Source organism: Helianthus annuus, unplaced genomic scaffold (assembly GCF_002127325.2).
Source record: "Helianthus annuus cultivar XRQ/B unplaced genomic scaffold, HanXRQr2.0-SUNRISE HanXRQChr00c002, whole genome shotgun sequence".
NCBI classification, from domain to species: domain Eukaryota; kingdom Viridiplantae; phylum Streptophyta; class Magnoliopsida; order Asterales; family Asteraceae; genus Helianthus; species Helianthus annuus.
Genome location: NW_023395518.1, coordinates 471,260 through 491,429, shown reverse-complemented (window position 1 = coordinate 491,429; position 20,170 = coordinate 471,260). Strand labels below are relative to the sequence as shown.

Below are 20,170 nucleotides of genomic sequence, written 5' to 3'. Positions count from 1 at the left end.
TGTTTGATCTCAACACCCAATCCCATGTTCCTCACCACGTCCTCTCTACTCTGATGTTACGCAGGTTCTTTGCACTGTTTCATGAGAGGTAGTTCTGTCAGGTTTGGACAACTTGTGTATTCCAAGGGTACACAACGAGGGCCAACTTCATATCTGAGCAATATTTTCTTCAACATCTGCAGATCGTGAAGTACGAGAGTTGCTAGTGTTGGTAAAATATCACCACCATATAGTTGATAACATGTTGATCTTTCAATAGCTTGAGCAATCTCTTATCTCGAGGTATTGTGAGACTTATAGGCTGTGTTGAACCCACATTATTTGGAGAACTGAAGACTTTTAACTGAAAGCATTTACTTAGAACCGGTAAAGTCTCAAGGTTCAGAAAGCCTCATTAGTTTGATAAGAGTTCAATTTTGTTGCATCTTTGAACCAAACAACCGTGAAGGTGAGGCACAATGATTGGATCTAGATGCTCCACGGAATTGTCTTTCATCATGATGAGAGCATTAACTTTCAACAACACTTTTTCAATTACAGGGTTCAGTGACTATCTTATCACATAGATAGTACAAAGTTGTCATACTGTGGAAAGACTTTGGAATTTCAAGGTCCTGGAGTCCTTGGACACCAATATAAACTTGCATGTGCACTGTAGGGGATGTTTCTTTCCTTCAAAATGTGTTGAAGGCTACTTTGTTTTGGAACGAAGATTTTTAAGTATCACCCCTAACTTGAAATGACATCTACAATGTCATCTTGTAAGCAAAATTTAAGTGTAGTAATTCCTCAAAGTGTCAATTCTCTCTATGATATTTCCGATCCACTTTATTTATGTGGACATCTGATTTCACATCTAAAGATCAATTCCTTCAACGAAGAGAGTTCACATATAATAGGATGAAGAGTCCCACCTCCATTGATAGACACCATCAATCGCCTCAAATGCTTTAACTTTTTGATATCTCGTGGTAGCTCGTTCATTATACAATCACGTATATCAAGAACTTCAAGCATATGATCAAGACCCTCGATTTTGAAAGGGAGCTTTTTTAACATAGCAGAACCATTTACATAAAGCACTTTAAGCTTTTGCAAGTCGCTCATAGGGATCATCATTTCAGATCCTGTCTTGTACAGGTCCAAAATAATCAAATCCTTCATTTTCTTAAAAAATGAACTCGAAATGGTTTCCGGCTTTGAATTTTTTTGTAGGAAAAGTGTTGTAAGCTCTGGACAATCTACCTCATCAGGTAAATCATCAATTTCACTACCACTTAACGAGATCCAATGTGTATCTTTGCAATTATCATTTTTTAGCTTTTCAAGTGCTTCTTCTGCTACTAGATATTTGTATTGATTACGTTCTTGCAAAAGTTCCATTGCTGCTGTCCTAAAGACTTTGTCAATGGTAACATATTGCTTATTCGAACCTTCATCAAGTAAAGCCATTGCTTAAAAGATGCTCCAATATGTCTTGGGCGGTCACATCTTGAACTCTCGGGAGCTCCGTGTACAAGAAATTTATGAGTTGTCCAACAATCAAATAAGCAATCTATAGGAATTTTGCTGCCTTCTGGATATAAAACAGTAAAGAGAAAGCAAAGCTTTTGGTTTTCTTCTAGGCCACCATAGCTGAAGTTCAAGAAACTTTCCAAGGCTTTCTTATATATGTCTCCCATTTTAGCTGGCCTTCTTAACATCTGCAATCCATCGCTCCAATTTTGCGGGGATCTTTTTGATTTGAAGTTTTGTGCTACTATGTAAATGAGAGAGAAAAGACCATCACACCATTTAACTACTTTGCGAGCAATAGTTCCAATCTCATGTTGTTGTATTGTATCATTCTCGTTAATCAAAATATCTTCAAACATTTGCCATGAATCAGCCTCACTTAACTTTTTTATTTCTATATTGAAGAATTGAGTTGATCGAGTCAAGGGACCAAATGGAAACACATGTCGTAAGTATGTTGTGAAGACTACTTTGCTACCATTTTTATTCCTTGGTATACCTATAGTCTCAAGTTCAATATTTGACTTCAGATCATCCAATAACAACATATATTTTGCACCATCCAACTCTCCGCGTATTTTGGATGCTAAGACATTGACATCTGTGATATCTCCAAGATCCAATCCTAATCTTCTAGCAATAATATGTTGAACACGAACCTCTCTGCTATAATCATTGTCATGATTTTCGTAATCCGAAGCTGGCAGCCAAAGAACAATGTCAAACATTTTATTAGCGATTGCTTCATGATTGTTCACATGCTGGATTAGTACCCTTTTCCCTGTTCCTGCGACACCATGCACTCTGATTGTATCGTAACTTTGATCTTTCAGATACTCTAATAGTTGCTCTAGTTTCTCATTGAGTGGTGAAACATTCGCAATACTGATTGGTGTAGCCAACTCAACAATACGCCTTGTTTCTGGTTTTACCAAGTCGTCCTCCATTTTTTTTCCCTCTCTGAGAACTTCGTCTATTTCTGTGCACATTACATTAATTTCCTCGGTCAAAGCTGCGTATGGATGAATACCCCAAGTTTGATCGAATTCTGAAAACTTGTCTTTCAGCTCCATTACTTGAAGTTCAATTCTTTCCACCTCACTTAACCACAAATCAACGCGCTTCCGTGGAAACCAATATATCCGGAAATGATCTTCTACGCTACGTCTGATTTTATGTAGGTTAATCATCTTTGCTACCATACGCGAATGACTGTTTTTCAATGCTGGTTTAGCATTAACTGCCGTGGTTGCTAGGCTCCCCAAACTTGCACCAGCATCACCCACATTAGCAACAGCTTGGACTGCCGCAGCAACTACTTGAACTATGTTGCCAGCCATTTTGACGTTTCAAACCTGTAGATAGGAAACATACTAATCACTCAGCCACTGCTCATGACTACTTTGTTTTGAAATATAATTATATACAAACATATAACTAATAAATGAAAAAAGCTTGTTGATAAACAGATAAATTGCCAAACATGGATTACTTTCACTTAGAGAACAAATAATGGTTGAGAAAAAAGGTTTATTGCAAGTCTTTTTGAAAGCACACATGTACTACTTCTTCGTAACTGAAATGCAACAAAATAAATTACTCCAAGGGAGAAAACGGGGATGAGTACGACCCTTTGTGGATTAAGGCGAAAACAAAGAAGTCCATGAGGTTGGAAGCCAAGGCAAGAATCAGGGAGGACGAACTGAGAAAGTCCACCCCTTTTTTCATCTCCAATCTGCCGGCATCCTGTGACAGCGATAGTTTATGCAAGGCGTTCCATCATTACAAAAACTTAGTCAATGCCTATGTGCCTAAGAAGAGGGACGCTGCTGGCAACAAGTTTGGTTTTATCCGTCTTGCTCATGTGGCGCAGGTACGGGTTTTGGAGTTAACTTAGGTTAGAATAGATGGTGCGGTTATCGGGGTTAACGTCGCTAAGTTCGACAAGGACGGGAGGGGCTTTTCAGAATGTGGAAAACCAGCAGAAATTTGTGTACCAGCAGGTGCATCCCCGGGATCATAGCGTGGATAGGTACAAGAGTGAGTTGGGAACTACTTTAAGCTGGTAGGGACAGCCTTGGGGGACTGTAAGAGGCAGACGGAGCAGGTCTTAGACATGGAGAGTTTAACAGCATTTGGGTGGAGGAAGAGGTCGCTCATAGGGGAGGTGATGTCTCTGGATATACTTCAGTTCTCCACGAGGGGCCGGCGTATGAGGTTTTAGGAGGGGCTGCATTAAGATACTTTTGGGGGGGGGGGAGGGGGACTGAGAATGATGCTTACCTTCAGTGATCAGGCTCAGGCGGAGGATTTCCTAAGAGCCAAGGAACACGTCTGGTCTACTTGGTGTGATAACCTCATTCTGTGGGAAGAGGCCAAAATCTGGAGTTCCAGAGGGTGGCTTGTTTGAAGATAAGGGGTGTGCCGGTGGATCTTTGGACGGGCAGTTGATGTCTCTTAAGGACGTGGGTGAAACGAAAGGAGTTGGGGAGGCAGTCGGATTACCTCTTCCCAACTTTGAACAGCAGGTGATGGATTAAGTAGAGGGTGAACGGGCATCTGCTCTTAACAAATGAATTTTTTGACATTAGATGTCAAAGGGGCTGGGGGTTTGGAGAAAGTCTCTTGGGTTCGAAGGCTTAAGGCGACCCATAAATTTTCTTTTCTACCAATTCAAGAAACTCAAATGTTTGCTATATCCGATCCAAATCGGCAGGTTCTGGGATAGTTTTGATTTTGGGAAAGCGATTGTCAACTCAAACGAGAGATCGGGGGGTCTTTTTTCTCTGTGGAGCACCTCGGTTCTCTCGGTAGAGGAAGTTATTACGGGGCAGCAGTATATTCTGGTTAGAGGTTATCTCGCTAGGGAGTTGGATCCGATAAATATTCTTAATGTATATGCGCCAGCAGATCTGTGTCGTAGGAGATCCGTTTGGCCGACTCTCCTGTCGCTCCGAGAGTCTTTAGCTGGGATGTGGATTATGCTTGGATATTTCAATGAGGTTAGAACGGCGGAGGAGCGTTTCAACTCGACTTTTAACCCGGGTAATGCTTTGGTTTTTAATAATTTTGTGGCGAGCGCTAGGTTGTTGGAATATCGGATGGGTGGGAGGAAGTTCACCTTCCTATCCAGCGAGGATGAGGATAAGGTCCATGTGGAAGCTTTAGAGGGGGTGAGGAAAGTTGATATTTTGGCTGAATCTCGTTTGTTATCTGCAGAAGAAAGGGGATTGTGGAAAAAGCATCAGTTGGTTATGAGAAAAGTCGAGTGGGATAAATTAAGGGATGCACATGAGAAAGCCAAATTTAATTGGGTTCTCCAGGGGGGACAAAAATTCAAGCTTTTTTCATGGGTTTGTTAATAGTAGGAAGGCGAGGAACCAGATCAGTGGCCTTATGATAAATGGAATCAGTTTATTGAAAGGTAATCGATATTATTCATTCACGATAGGAAGATTACAACCAAATATATAGAGAAACTAAATACACTCAGATACCCTATACAATATATAAAACATCAATAATAGACTTAATATAACCGACATAGTCTAATACTTCCCCACAAGTTTAGGGCGGTTAGCAATCTGTAACTTGGACCGCAAAAATTCAAACTTTTGAGAAGATAGAGGCTTCGTGAAGATATCAGCTATTTGGTCCTTTGTGGAGATGAACTTAACATTGAGATTGCCCTGAGTAACTTGTTCACGAACAAAGTGATAATCAAATTCAACATGTTTAGTACGAGCATGAAACACTGGGTTAGCAGTGATATATGTGGCGCCAAGATTGTCACACCAGAGTGTTGGCGCCTCGCTGTCCACACCAAGTTCACGAAGAAGAGACTTTAGCCAAAGTAATTCTGCAACAATATCTGCAATCGCCTTATACTCGGATTCTGTTGAGGAGCGAGAGACCGTTCGCTGTTTGCGAGCTGACCAACAAATAAGATTTGAACCCAAACAGATAGCAAATCCCCGTCGAACGACGGTCGATTCGGCAACCAGCCCAGTCAGAATCGGAAAAAGCCTGTAGATCGGTAGCCCAATGAGAATCAGAGAAGGCTTGTAGGCGATAGCCCGTGTTATGACGAATCCAAAGACCCATTTTGATTGTACCTTTCAAATAACGCAGAATACGTTTTACACTGGCCTAATGATTCTCGGTTGGGGCGTGCATGAACTGGCAAACCCGATTGACGGCAAATGCAATGTCAGGGCGAGAAAGGGTAGCATACTGAAGAGCTCCAACCGTGTGCCTGTACCGAGAGGGATCATCCAATAACGGACTATCATCTGCAATCCGCCAAACCAGATCTATGTAAGATGTCTCCAATATATTTCCTATGTGAGAGAACTAGATCAGAATTTTTGTGAACAACTTCCACCCCAAGGAAATAATGCAGTTGCCCCAAATCCTTAAGAGCAAAAAGGGAATGGAGACGATCAATAAGCATGGCAACAGTATCAGAGTTGTTACCTGTGATGATAATATCATCAACATACACAAGAAGATAAACCAGAGAGCCCAAGGAGTTGAGAATAAACAGCGACGGATTTGTCTTGGACCCATAAAACCCTAGTTGATGAAGGGCAGTGGACAATTTATTGAACCAGGCACGAGGAGCCTGTTTAAGACCATATAAAGACTTATTCAGGAAGCAAACATGATCCGGCTTAGTTGGATCAACAAAGCCCGACGGCTGACGCATATAAACGGTTTCCTCAAGATCGCCATGCAGGAAGGCAATCTGAATGTCCAACTGTCGCAGGGACCATTTATTAGTGACAGCTAAGGACAAAATGGTCCTAATTGTAGCAGGTTTGATAACAGGACTAAACGTCTCATGGTAGTCCACACCATGTTGTTGATTAAAGCCTTTGGCAACTAGATATGCCTTATACCTGATAACCTTGCCATGTTCATCAGTTTTCAACCAGTAAACCCATTTACAATCAACAATGTTAGTATTAGGAACCGGGGGCACAAGAGTCCACGTACCATTCTTATGAAGCGCGTCCAACTCCTCGGACATAGCATGGCGCCATTTAGCATACTTTTTTTGCAATTGTAAAACTCGTTGGTTCAACAGGGTTTGATGGAGAAGTAGTGGTCGTATAGGCAGCCGGATTATAATGGTTGGGTTGTTAGGGTTCAGTCGAAGGTTAGAAGGTCGAGACCTGGTGGCCATGAGAATTTGGGCCGAAAGGTTAGGATCAGTAGGGTTTGGGGCCGTGGGAATTTGGGCCAAATTAGGATTTTGGTCCAATGGTGGTTGGGCCAAAGTAGGCGAATTCGGTGGTGAGTTAATGGTGTGGGCCGATGGCTGTTGGTGGGTAGGTGAGGAAGGAGATAATGGGTGGGTAGAGTTATGCTCAGGTGGGAAACCGGGTAGGGGGTTGGGAAAAATTGAGATGTATGGAGAAGCGGGCGGAGGTGACGGGTTGGGGTTTGGTGAAGGTTGATAAGGAAAGACATGTTCATTAAATAGGACATGTTGGGAAATATAGATGCGTTCAATAGATGGATCAAAGCACCGGTAGCCATGGTGAGAAAGGCTATAGCCAAGGAATACTCAGTAGATGGATCAAAGCACCGGTAGCCATGGTGAGAAAGGCTATAGCCAAGGAATACACAGGAACTGGAACGGAATTCTATTGTGTGACGGTTGTAGGGGCGAAGGTAAGGAAAGCAATGAGAGCCAAAGATTCGCAGAAGAGTAATCAAGGTTGCGATGAAAGACAAGTTCAAAGGGAGACTTGTTGGATGAGACATGGGAAGGAAGCCAATTGATTAAGTAAACGGTTTGTCTCAAAGGTAAAATGTGCCGGAACAAACTATGAGGAAGGCTTGATTGAGCCAATAAGGAAAGACTCGTTTCAACGTGCCGATGTCGACGTTCAACAATCCGTTTTGCTCACTTGGAGGAGCAAGAACGTCGATGAATAATGCTAAGGTCGTGATAAAGGTTGGTGAGGGAGCGAAATTCACCCCCCCCCCCCAATCAAATTGAAATGCATTTTAATTTTTGTGGAATTGACGTTCGGTCATATGGTGATGAAAATTTGTTAAGATTTATACATACATCATCAGATTTTTGTGTTAAGGGATAAATCCACATATATCGAGTACAATGATCAACACATAATAAGAAATAACGATGACCATTAAAGGACGGTGACAGGGATGGACCCCAAACATCACAATAAATAAATGAACTGCTGCGAAAATTAGAATCAGGTAAATTGCAATTTGGATGATTTTTCCCATTTGACACAAGAACATAAATTATTAGATAATTTGTCCGAAATAGGTAAAAGAGAATAAGAAACCTGAACGAAAAACTGAGCATGAGTATGTCCTAAACGTTGATGCCAAATATTTGAAGAAGCTTTGACAGCAGTGAATGCAAATTGGGCAGAGACTTGAGTTGTGGAAGGCGGGTAGAGTACAAACTCTGTTCACTGGGGCCCGTGAGGAGGGTAGTGCGTGTAGACTCGTCCTTCACAACAAAGTAAGGAGAGTGAAATTCAAAATAAACATCATTATCAAGACAGAATTTTTGAATAGATAAAAGATTATGTTTAAGAGCAGGAACATGAAGAATGTCTGAAAGTTTAAAGGTTTTGTTTGAGGAGTAGATTTTGGACGACCCAATATGAATGCGGAATAGGCTGATTTGGGCATTGAGAAGGCAAGTGACCGATTCCGCATCGGTTGCAATGACCGTATACAGTATTCTGAGTGGAAGCCCATGAAATTGTCGTGCACCACCATTATCTCTAGATCGTGGAGTGAATGAACCACGTGAGTTACCTCGATAATGACACAGACGAGACTCCGACCACCACGGTTTGTATTAAAAGAGCGAGATCCAAAATAAGCTTGTGGACATGATGACGAACTGGAACTCAGCTGGTAACCCAATTGAGAAACCATCAGTTGGATGTTTTGAAGTTGTTGCAATTGTTCAAGGTTCGGTTGGGTAGGCGCAGGATTGGTGGCAATTGAGGGCTGCTGTAAAGGTGAGGAAGTCGTTGCAAGAAGAGCCTGCGGGTTAGTGTTCATGATGACCACAAAATCATGATCACATAACAAAGCATAGATTTCTTGAAAAGAGACAGGTGGTTGACGAGCTAGCAGGTTTTTCTTTAAGCCATTGTATTCTTCTCGTAGCCCTGCAAGAGTTAACATTACGAGATCTTTGTCTTTTACCGGTTCTCTCCGATATTGGCAAGAGCGGTTGCATGTTCTTGTGGTGCCCTGCAGGTAATCAATAGGTTTTTCATCGCCCTTCATAGTAATGCAGAGAAGTTGACTTTTGAGAGTGAATTCGTGAGAAGCAGTGACTGGCGCATAGACCCATTCCAGAGATAACAGGACTTCTCTAGACGTTTTTCCTTGAATGTGTTGGTACAAATCTTTCAGACACACGGTGGAAATGATCAACATGCGGATGTGAGCATTGTTTGAAAGCTAGGGATTATAGCTAGGGTTCTCGGTTGTTGCATCTTCAATGATAACTTTTTGTTCAGGACATGGAATCGTTCCATCAACATAGCTGAAAAGATTATGCAAGGTTAAGAAAGATTTAATCATAGATCTCCAGTAGCCATAATTAGTGGGCTTAGAGTGAAAGCGAATTTGTGAGAATTATGGGTAGTTTTTTCTTGGTTTGAGAATATAAGTATCGCTGCCATTTGAACAGATTGTTGGCCGGAAGTTGCGTCGGCAAAGAAGAGGGTTACGGCGGTAGAAAGATTTTAGGGTTAGAGATATTTTTGGAGCTGAATTTGGCTCTGATACTAAATTAGTTTATTGAAAGGTAATCGATATTATCCATTCATGATAGGAAGATTACAACCAAATATATAGAGAACCTAAATACACTTAGATACCCTATACAATATATAAAAATCAATAATAGACTTAATATAACCGACATAGTCTAATAAATGGATGTTGGGAGAGTAAACCGAAGGTTGTTAAAGATTTCGTTTTCTACTTTTTTTAGGATAAGTTTCGGGAGCATGTGAACACGAGACCTAAGCTTCTTGGAGAGGGTTTAAACGAATCTCAGAGGAAGACAAATGCAGCCTTGTTAGGCCGTTTTCGGTGGAGGAACTCCATAATGTCGTGTGGGAGTGCGGGGATAATTCCCTGGGCCCGACGGATTCCCCTTTGCCTTCCTTAAGCATTATTGGACCAAGTCTGAACCTACTATCCGTGGGGTTACGGAAGAATTTTTTAACCACGGTTCTATTAGTAAAAAGTCTAACGCATCGTTTGTGGCCCTTATTCCTAAAGTGGTGGACCCGTTGACTTTATCGGATTTCCGGCCTATATCCCTCAGTGGTATCATTAATAAGATTATCTCCAAGACCTTTGCAAATAGCTTTAAGGGGTTCTTGAGAAGATTATCTCTCCTGAACAATCGGCTTTTCTCAAGGGTAGAAACATTCTTGACGGGACTCTCATAACCAATGAAGTCGTCTCTTGGGCAAAGAAGCGTAGGAAAAAGGCCCTATTTAAAGCAGATTTTGAAAAGGCGTACGATTGCGTGTCATGGAGTTTTTTGGTCAATGTCATGCACCATATGGGTTTCCCTTCCAAGTGGAAAAATTGGGTGATGGGCATTCTTTATACGAAGAAACCTCCATTCTTGTTAACGGGTCGCCTACCGATGAGTTCAAGCTTAAGAGAGGGCTTAGACAAGGCGACCCATTGTCACCTCTCCTCTTTACTATTGTTATGGAGGCTTTACACTTCATGGTTGATAAGGCAGTTCAAGCGGGGATCTTTAAAGGGGTGATGTTGCCTAAAGATGGACCGACCCTTTCACATCTTTTCTATGTGGACAACGCGCTCTTTTTTGGAGATTGGTCCATCGCTAACCTTGAAGTTCTAAATAGAATTCTTAGATGTTTCTATCTAGCTTCCGGGTTAAGAGTCAATCTCAATAAGAGCAATGTGTTTTTGGGGTAGGGGTGAGACTGTGAGCGACACGGAAGTGGAAGATATGGCGGGTGTGATGGGTTTCAAAAAAAGTGCCTTATTGTTTACCTATTTGGGGATGCCCGTCGGAGCTAATATGAGTCGTGTTGCTAATTGGAAAGTGGTGGTGGACAAGTTTAATTTCTCTAAGTTGTCATCTTGGAAGGCAAGAAACTTGTCATTTGCGGGGAGGTTGGTTCCTGTGAAGTCGGTACTTGGTTCCTTGGCTAACTACTGCCTCTCTCTTTTTAAGGTCTCTAGCGGGGTTATAAATACATTAGAAGGTATTAGGAGGCGGTTCCTTTGGGGTGGGGGTAGCGCTAACTGTAAAATTCGGTAGGTGGCTTGGGAAAACATCCTTAAGGCTAGGAAGTTGGATGGGTTAGGTGTTGGAGCCATTAAATACATGAACTTGGGCCTTCTTGTGAAGTGGTGGTGGCGATATAAGGAGAACAATAATCAATTATGGGCAATGGTGGTAGAGTCGGTCCATAGGAGTGGCAGGAGTAACAATATCATCCCTATAAATAAGATGGTGAGTGGTGTGTAGGTCTCTATAGGGGCAATCTATAAGGAGTTAAGTAACATGGGTATTGACTTGAACTTGTCCATTTCGTGCGACTTGGGGGCGGGCGACAAGACCAGATTCTGGATGGACCTTTGGGACCCGGCCAGCCGAATAGAGGATTGATTCTCAGCAGTTTTTGCCTGCGCTGGTGACAAACGAATTCTGCTGCAGGATTGTTATAAGAAAATCAATGGGGGCGGTATCATGTGGGACCTGAGATGGAAAAGAACTCCTCAGTCGGAAGATGAGAAGCGGGAGGTCGGCCTCCTTATGGGTCTGTTGGGGCAGGCCTATATTAAGGAGGTAGGGGATCGTTCGCTTTGGGTTTCGGGGAATAAAAAGGAGGCCTTTAGTGTTAAACAGGTGAGACATGATATTGAAGTCCGGGTGGGAGCGACGACTCAACAGCTTCAGTTTATTGGAGCCGGATTGCGGTCCCTAAGGCAGATGGCTTTGTTTGGAGGGCCTGCCAAGGTAGAGTCCCAACCACAGCGCCGCTGGCTGCGAGATACATCACAGCTGGAGATGTTTATGTCCGCGTTGTGGGTTGCAAGATGAGACTGTCGATCACTTGTTGGTTGCTTGCTCCTACGCGAAGTTGGTGTGGTGGTTTATGTGATTGGTTAAAGATCCCTGCCCCTAACTACCTCGATTTGATCACCCAGATGCTGCAATATGTCACTGATTTGGATATGGAAGCAAAAAGGAAGAAAGTCTATTACGCTGTCTTCATTTTGACCTTGTGGAAAATCTGGCTCAGACGCAACGACAAAGTGTTTAGAAGGAACTTCAGCAAATGGTCGGAAGAAAAAAATCGACTCCTACCAGTGATGATGAAGAGGTCAATGTGGCCAACCTAACCATTGAGAGGTGGAACAAATTTGCAGACTTACAGTTCGTTAGCAAGAGTTTTTGTTTTGTTTTTTTTTTGCTCCGTAGTGGTTTTTGTGATTTTGGTGTATGTACTGCAATATGTTTGCCTCCCTTAGTTCCTTGCTAAGGTGGCTCCTTTGGGTTGAATAATATTGTCTTTCGTTGGCCAAAAAAAACCATCACTACCTAGCCACTAATTAAGGGCCAAGACTTGGTATTTAGCACCCAGGAAGATTTAGGTAGGAGATTAAGCATTCCTAGAGAAGTGGCATTTACTTTATTATAACACATGCTATATAACAAACAATTGGCTTACACAAAAACACCTTAAGGCAACTACTTTCACAATTGCATACTTAATTAGACTAGGTTTCTTTCATGCTCCGCAATTTTCTCACCCCCTCCGACCCAAACATTATACAAACTGTCCTAACACTTGCTTGACAGACTAGATGACGTTTTTAACTAAATGTTATGCCAAGCAATACTATACACTCCTCAGACTTCTATTATTTACATTGCCCACCCTATTACACACAGTCCATACCCTCCCCTAAGTTAGAGGCTCTAAGTGAGAACTGCATGCTGAGCCCAACCAAGAGCTTTAGTCATAACTATTGAAAAATCAGGTCCCAAACTCGAACACGCAAACACAAGATTGAACTAACAACGCTCGACTCTTTCATTAAATAAGCAATCCGGTAATTACACCCCAAAACCAATTACATAGGACCCTATCTATACTAAACCAAACCTATCCTATTTAGACTCAAACACCAATAAAATAAACCAAATAATCAAACCACAACTAATACTAACCCTTTGTCTAAGATTAAAACCATAGTTATCAAAGGCGCGAAGCGCACTCTAGGCGCATAGGCACCGATTAGGGCCTAGGCGATAGGCGCAAAAAAAGCGTGGGCCGAGAAAAAAAAAAGCGCACTTAAAAGAAAAAAATTAAAAATATATTTCGTAATGAAAAATAATATTTTCTTCAAATAAATTAAGCAAAACTTGAATGTAACTCCAAAAAAAAGAATATAAAAATAAAATAACAATAAAAATAAAATAAAATTTGCCTATTAAGAATTTACTTAATAAAAACATTATGTGTGTCTCCTAATTTAGTTTCAACAAGAATGTGGGTCGTTCAAAAAAAAACAATAATTGCCTATGAAGAGTTTAGGCAACACGAACTGAACAGTCCTGATATTAAGGACTGAATAATCTTGGTGATAATGTGATATACGAACTTAAACTTACAGCCCTATAAATACTGCAGAAAAAGTGGAAATTACCAATTAAAAAAAATAAAAAGCATGAAACAATAAATACGCATGAGATGAAATGTATGCGCTATAATTACCTAGGAACCATAAGCGCATTTAATTCGAGTCGCCCAGAAAAAGCGCCTAGGCGCCAAAAGCGCTCGCTTTTGACAACTCTGATTAAAACTAAAAAAAAAAAAAAACCAATAAAACTCTAACCGCCTCAAGGACTTATAACCCAAGTCGAACTCTTCTTTGTACCTCATGACATCAGATTAAGATAGTCCAACAATGACATCATCCAAGTGGACTACTGAAGTGAATAGGAACATAAGACATTTTGTAAAAAAAACCTTCTTGGATCTTGTCACTGTTAACATGGCAATAAATTTCTAAGTGTTTTGTTTTATCATGGTGGCAAGGAGCTGCAGCTATTTGTTAAGCCGCTTTATTATATAAGAGAAAAAAAGGGGCAAAGACTTTTAACTGCAATGTTCCAATCCATAAGCAAATAGGCAAGTCATACAAGTGTTACCTGGCATATTCATGTAATCTGCCTATATGGATGATCTTGAAACAGTTGGTGGTTTCTTTGTTTTTCCATTAAACTAATAAACTTTTTGTGTCTAATTTTATTACAAAACAATATCTTTACCATATTTCCTCGTTGCTATCACAAGTAGAGAAGTCTAGGACTGTAAGAAGGATTCTAAATAGTTGTTATACTTATACAAAGCTATTCTGAGCCAAGCTTAAAGCTAATCGTCTAGCCAACTAATAAAACTTTAACTAAGCAACACTTACACTATCATACTTCTACAACTAACAGGGCGTATAGTTGATAAGTTTCTTTATCCAGTCAATATTTTGTCTCAGTGGAAAAACACATCTCATAAATCACTTTTCCATAAAGGTCATACTTATTAACCACTTATAGAACCAAAAGAAATTTGAAATGAAAATCTAAAACCACATCCCTGATTGATAACTAAGACATACACCTTTACTTACTAACCCCCCCCCCCCCAAAAAAAAAAAAACACATATTGTTCGAACAAGCCCTCAAGGCTATACACACTCTGGAGCTCAAAAAGATAATAAATCGATATAAACTTCAGATTCCAAGAGTTATATATGAAAATACCTTGGAAAAATCCGGCAGATTAACAAGTTTCTTTCTGTACAGCCGTTTCTTCTATCTATACTTTGTTATAAACAGCTACATAGAAAACAACAAAAAAGTTAACAGATGATCAAATACTGAATTTGTTCTATTGCATCGATGCAAAGAAACAGAGAGGTAAGAGATCCCAACCTTCGATTAGAATCATTTTGCATCCGCCATTAGAGAAGAGTAGTAACAGATCCGAAATCCAGTCTCAGACTATCGTTGACCCCTCTTAAACTCGGAAAGTACTATAATGCATCTGGGAGTGCTTATACTTTTTAAAAAGTAAGGGTATGTTTGTCATCAAGCTTTAAGCTTTTAATAAAAAGTCTTGTTTAGTTGAGAGTAAATTGCCATTTTAGTCCCTGAGTTTTGTCCAAATTTGCCATTTTAGTCCAAATAGCTTTTTTTGTCTATGGGTCCCTGACTTTTCCCTTTTGTTGCCATTTTGATCACATACACTAACTCCATCCAAAAACTCCATCTTTAACCAGGGGTATTTTGGGGATTTTCATTTTAAATGTTTTTAATTGCCATTTTGATCCAATTCCAAAAAATCAAAAAAATTCCAAAAAATCAAAAAAAACTCTAAAAAATAATAAAAATTCTAAAAAATCATAAAAATTCTAAAAAAAATACAAAAAATCCGTTTCGGCGTGAACCGTTTCGAACCCGAACCGTTTCGAGTTGAACCTTTTCGACGCGAACCGTTTCGACCCGTACCGTTTCGACCCGAACCGTTTCGAGCTGAGCCGTTTCAACGCGAACCGTTTCGACCCGTACCTTTTCGACCCGAACCGTTTCGAGCTGAACCGTTTCGACCTGTACCGTTTCGAGCTGAATCGTTTCCAGCTGAACCGTTTCGAACTGAACCGTTTCGAGCCGAACCATTTCGAGCTGAACCGTTTCGAACAGCGGTTTCTAGCTCATTTAAAAGGTTTCGTTGGCCGTTCAAGAATATTATCATACACAACTATTAAACAGATAAATTTTCTTGTTTATGTTTATCCATTGAGAAAATGAATTGTTTATGTTTGATTATGTTCTTTGTTAACAGGAACATAAATTACAACTATTACCTGTTATCATTAATGTATCTTAAAACTGGATTAAGCATCATTAATATATGTTCTAGTTGAACCGTTTCGAACCGAACCGTACTGAACCGTTTCGACCCGTACCGTTTCGAATCGAACCGTTTAGAGCTGAACCGTTTTGACCCGTACCGTTTCGAGCTGAACAGCTCGAAACGGTACGGTTCAAAACGGACCGGTTCGAAACGCTTCGGCTCGAAACGGTTCAGCTCGAAACGGTTCGACTCGAAACGGTTCGGCTTGAAACGGTACGGGTCGAAACGGTTCAGCTCGAAACGGTTCGGGTCGAAACGGTTCGCGTCGAAACGGCTCAACTCGAAACGGTTCGGGTCGAAACGGTTCCCGTCGAAACGGTTCAGCTCGAAACGGTTCGGGTTCGAAACGGTTCGCGCCGAAACGGATTTTTTGTATGTTTTAGAATTTTTTAGAATTTTTATGATTTTTTTGAATTTTTATTATTTTTTAGAATTTTTTGGAAATTTTTTGATTTTTTGGATTTTTTTTATTTTTTGGAATTGGATCAAAATGGCAATTAAAAACATTTAAAGTGAAAATCCCTAAAATACCCCTGGTTAAAGATGGAGTTTTTTGATGGAGTTAGTGTATGTGATCAAAATGGCAACAAAAGGGAAAAGTCAGGGATCCAGAGGCAAAAAAAACTATTTGGACTAAAATGACAAATTTGGACAAAACTCAGGGACTAAAATGGCAATTTACTCTTTAGTTGAAGGAGCTTCAAACTTTTAGGTTTGGAGCTTGAAGCTTTTGGTTGAACGCTACTACTAGTAGCGTTTAGAAGGAGCTACAAGCTTTTAGGGAAAAATGACAATTTTAACCTCTAAAAATAAGGAACTTTTTAATGGACCAACTTTCTAAATTTTTAGTTATGTCCACTTTGGTAATTTTATACATTTTATTAAAAGCTTCAGCTACTCTACCAAACACCAGATATATTTAAAAAGCTACAGCTACTAGCTACCAGCTTCCAGCTTCCAGCCACCAGCTTCCACCACCAGCTTCCAGCTTTCAGCTACCAGCCACCAGCTACTTTTGCCAAACATACCCTAAAAAAGGGTTTGAATGAAACTGTTTTGTGAAGGAAAAGTCAATAATCACTCTATTGTGACTTATTATTTTTTCAAAAAAAGGTTATAGTTGTTTTGAAAAGCCAAGTCAAACATGGCCTTTGTTCTTTTCCACTACTCTTCTTAACTTCTGTTAACAAACTTGTACTTGGAATGGGTGGTCCTCTATAATATGTCTGAACTTAGGCTTTGGTATACTTTAAACTCATCTTAACCATCTAAGTGTCACGTCAACCTTTCTCCTTTTTCATCACGTTCTCTCACTCCAAGGAAATTGTTTAATCCCGTTAACTTCATCTAGCCCTATATTTTAGTGGTTTTGGTTTTAAAAAGAAAAGAATAAGAGTAAACTTCTGTTTTGCTCCCTGTGGTTTGGTCACTTTAACGGTTTTTATTCTACCTTCATTCATCAAAGGTTTGTCTAGAATCATATAGGCACTACAATTTCTATCAAAAGTAGAAGCGCTTCGGTTTGGGATGAAGAGAAAAACAAACCTCTATCGGCTTACCAAGATAGGAGGTTGGAAGCCAAACTGTGGAAGTGGAAGATGGTCAATAATGTTACTACTTCAGTACCGTAAAGGTGGTGTGGGAAAGAGTTATGAATGTTACTACTAAACCACAAAGGGTTGAACAAACTTACAGAAGCTTAGTGAACGACCAAAGATATTAGAGGAATGCTCTTAAGCTCCAGAAGTGATCAAGAAGGCAGGTTTGAGGTGTGTTTCAAATGTGAGCACAACCTTGCCTTTTATAGTGAAAGTGGGAGCTCAAGATCATCACAATTAAGGCTACAAGTGTTCTTGGATGATCACCAAGTGTCCCTGGGTCCTAGGAGATGATTAGAGGTCGTCCATATCTTTGGAAAATCTTTACATTAATGTTTTACCGCTTAAAACAGCCAACAGCCAAGCTGCTGTCGCTGGGCGTCGCTTACGAACCGTATGGCTTGGTCCTTGCGGTCCGTAAGCCTATGGCGGAAAAACTTTTACCCTTTCACCCATTTACGGTCCGTAAGGCATGACCCTTACAGTCCGTAAACGCTCAACAGTAGCAAAAAAAAAATTAACATTTCATGCATTGAACGGTCAACTTTGAATTGAATAATTTGGCTTGCCTTTAACCCATACTTGACCAGATGCCTACCCCATTATGCAATATGGGTTTGCAAAAGGATGGGTTCATGAATAATCAATTGTCTTGCATTATTTTCTTAAGACCCAAATTAACAACTTGGATACTTTTGATTATTATTAATGACCCGACTAAGATATATTAGGTGCTTATAAATTTGCTTGGGGTCTCGGGATTCATAATAACGAAGTCGCTCAGAGGTATAAAATTAACATGTCGACACATTCGAAAATCCTACCGCATACCTTAATTTAATTCGGGGTTTTATATTATTTTGTCGTATTTGACACGTGTCATTTATTTATTGGACACAAAATTTCGAGGTGTTACATCCTCACCCCCTTAAAATAAATCTCGACCCGAGATTTACTGAAACAAACAAGGGTATTTTTATTTCATCGTGGATTCAACCTCCCACGTGAATTCGGGACCTCTACGGGCATCCCACTTGACCTTTACTATAGGTACATGCTTCCTTCGAAGCTTCTTTACCTGTCGATCTTCAATCGACAAAGGTTTTTCCACAAATTTTAAGCTCTCATCTATATGCACATATGTATGTGGTATCACCAATGATTCATCGGCGAAGCACTTCTTTAGATTGCAGATGTGGAACACATTGTGAATTCCATTGAGCTCTTCTGGCAAGTTTAACTTATAGGCAACGGACCCGACACGTTCGATAACCTCGAAAGGTCCTATGTATCTCGGGCTTAGCTTGCCTTTCTTACCGAAACGCATCACCCCCTTCCAGGGTGATACTTTAAGTAACACTTTATCACCTACTTCGAAGTGAAAGTCTTTACGCTTTGGATCTGCGTAACTTTTCTGCCTATCTCGGGCAGCCTTGAGACGGTCTCGAATCTGCACAATCTTGTCCGTTGTTTCGAAAACTATCTCTGGTCCTGATAACTGGACATCTACAACTTCCGCCCAACAAACAGGCGAATTCGATTAGTGGTAGATTCTTATCCCAATTACCACCTAAATCGATAGCACATGCACGTAGCATGTCTTCCAACGTCTGAATAGTACGCTCACTCTGACCGTCTGTCTGAGGATGGTAAGCCGTACTAAAGTTCAAACGTGTGCCCAAAGATTGCTAGAAACTTTTCCAGAAATGAGACGTGTATCTAGTATCTCGGTCAGAGATAATAGACACAGGTATGCCATGTAAGGCTACAATCTTATCAACGTATAACTGGGCTAACATGTCGGAGCTATAAGTCTCCTAGATGGGTAAGAAATGAGCTGACTTAGTCAGTCTGTCGACTATAACCCATATCGTGTCATTTCCTTTCCTCGTTTGGGTAACTTGGTAATAAAATCCATAGTTACACATTCCCACTTCCATTCTGGAAGTTCAGGCTGTTGTAGTAAGCCTGATGGCTTTTGGTGCTCAGCTTTGACTTGCGCACAAGTCAAGCATTTAGCAACATGGGTGGCTACAGACTTTTTCAAGCCTATCCACCAATAATTTGCCTTTAGATCCTGGTACATTTTATCGGCTCCAGGATGGACAGAATATTTGGAACTATGAGCTTCCTGGAGGGTAACATCTCGTAGTCCTCCATAAATTGGAACCCATATTCATCCATTTAATCGTAAAATTCCGTCCTTGCCAAGAGTTAACTGCTCCTCAGTTACTCCCAGCTTCTCTTTAGGATAGTTAGCTTCCAACACAGCTTCCTTCTGTGCCGCTAACAACCTTTCAATTAAATTATTCTTCACTTCAATGCTCTTGGCATTGATTCGTATGGGTTTCACCCTTTCCTTTCTACTTAGGGCATCAACGACTACATTCGCCTTGCCGGGATATATCTGATTTCACAATCATAATCATTTAAAGTCTCCATCCAGCGGCGTTGCCTCATGTTTAACTCCTTCTGATTAAACAGATGTTGAAGGCTCTTATGATCAGAATAGATCACAAACTTGATACCATACAGATAATGCCTCCACAGTTTTAGTGCGGACATAACGGCACCCAACTCCAAGTCATGGGTGGTGTAATTCTTTTCATGCACCTTTAACTGTCTCGAAGCATAGGCAATGACTTTGCCTTTCTGCATGAGCACACACCCCATGCCAGTGTGTGATGCGTTGCAGTAAACAACGAACTCCTCGGTACCTTCCGGTAGCGTCAGCACAGGAGCGTTGCTCAACTTTTGCTTCAAAATATCAAAGGACTCTTGCTGCTTAGGGCCCCAAACAAACTTTCCTTCTTCTTGGTCAAGGAAGTTAAGGGCGCAGCAATCCTGGAAAATTTTTCAATGAATCACCTGTAGTATCCTGCTAACCCCAGGAAACTACGAATCTCTGTAGGCGTCTTTGGCTCCTGCCAATTCATAACAACTTCAACTTTAGCAGGATCTACTTGGATACCACGCTCGCTCACCACGTGTCCAAGAAATTGAACTTCACGAAGCCAGAATTCGCACTTAGAGAATTTGGCATAGAGCTTCTCATGATGC

At 40.7% G+C, this 20,170-nt stretch overlaps 1 protein-coding gene across 1 annotated transcript; it reads right to left on the bottom strand.

Moving 5' to 3' along the window:
- Positions 1-828: 828 nt before the first annotated feature.
- Positions 829-14,663, bottom strand: LOC118489696 (disease resistance protein SUMM2-like). Its single transcript, XM_035987224.1, has 4 exons — positions 14,531-14,663; positions 14,360-14,434; positions 1,490-2,870; positions 829-1,433 (listed from the first exon to the last, which is right to left on the bottom strand). The coding sequence occupies exons 3-4, from the start codon at positions 2,853-2,855 to the stop codon at positions 829-831; spliced, it is 1,971 nt and encodes a 656-aa protein (XP_035843117.1). The 5' UTR covers positions 2,856-2,870; positions 14,360-14,434; positions 14,531-14,663.
- Between the last annotated feature and the right edge of the window lie 5,507 nt (positions 14,664-20,170).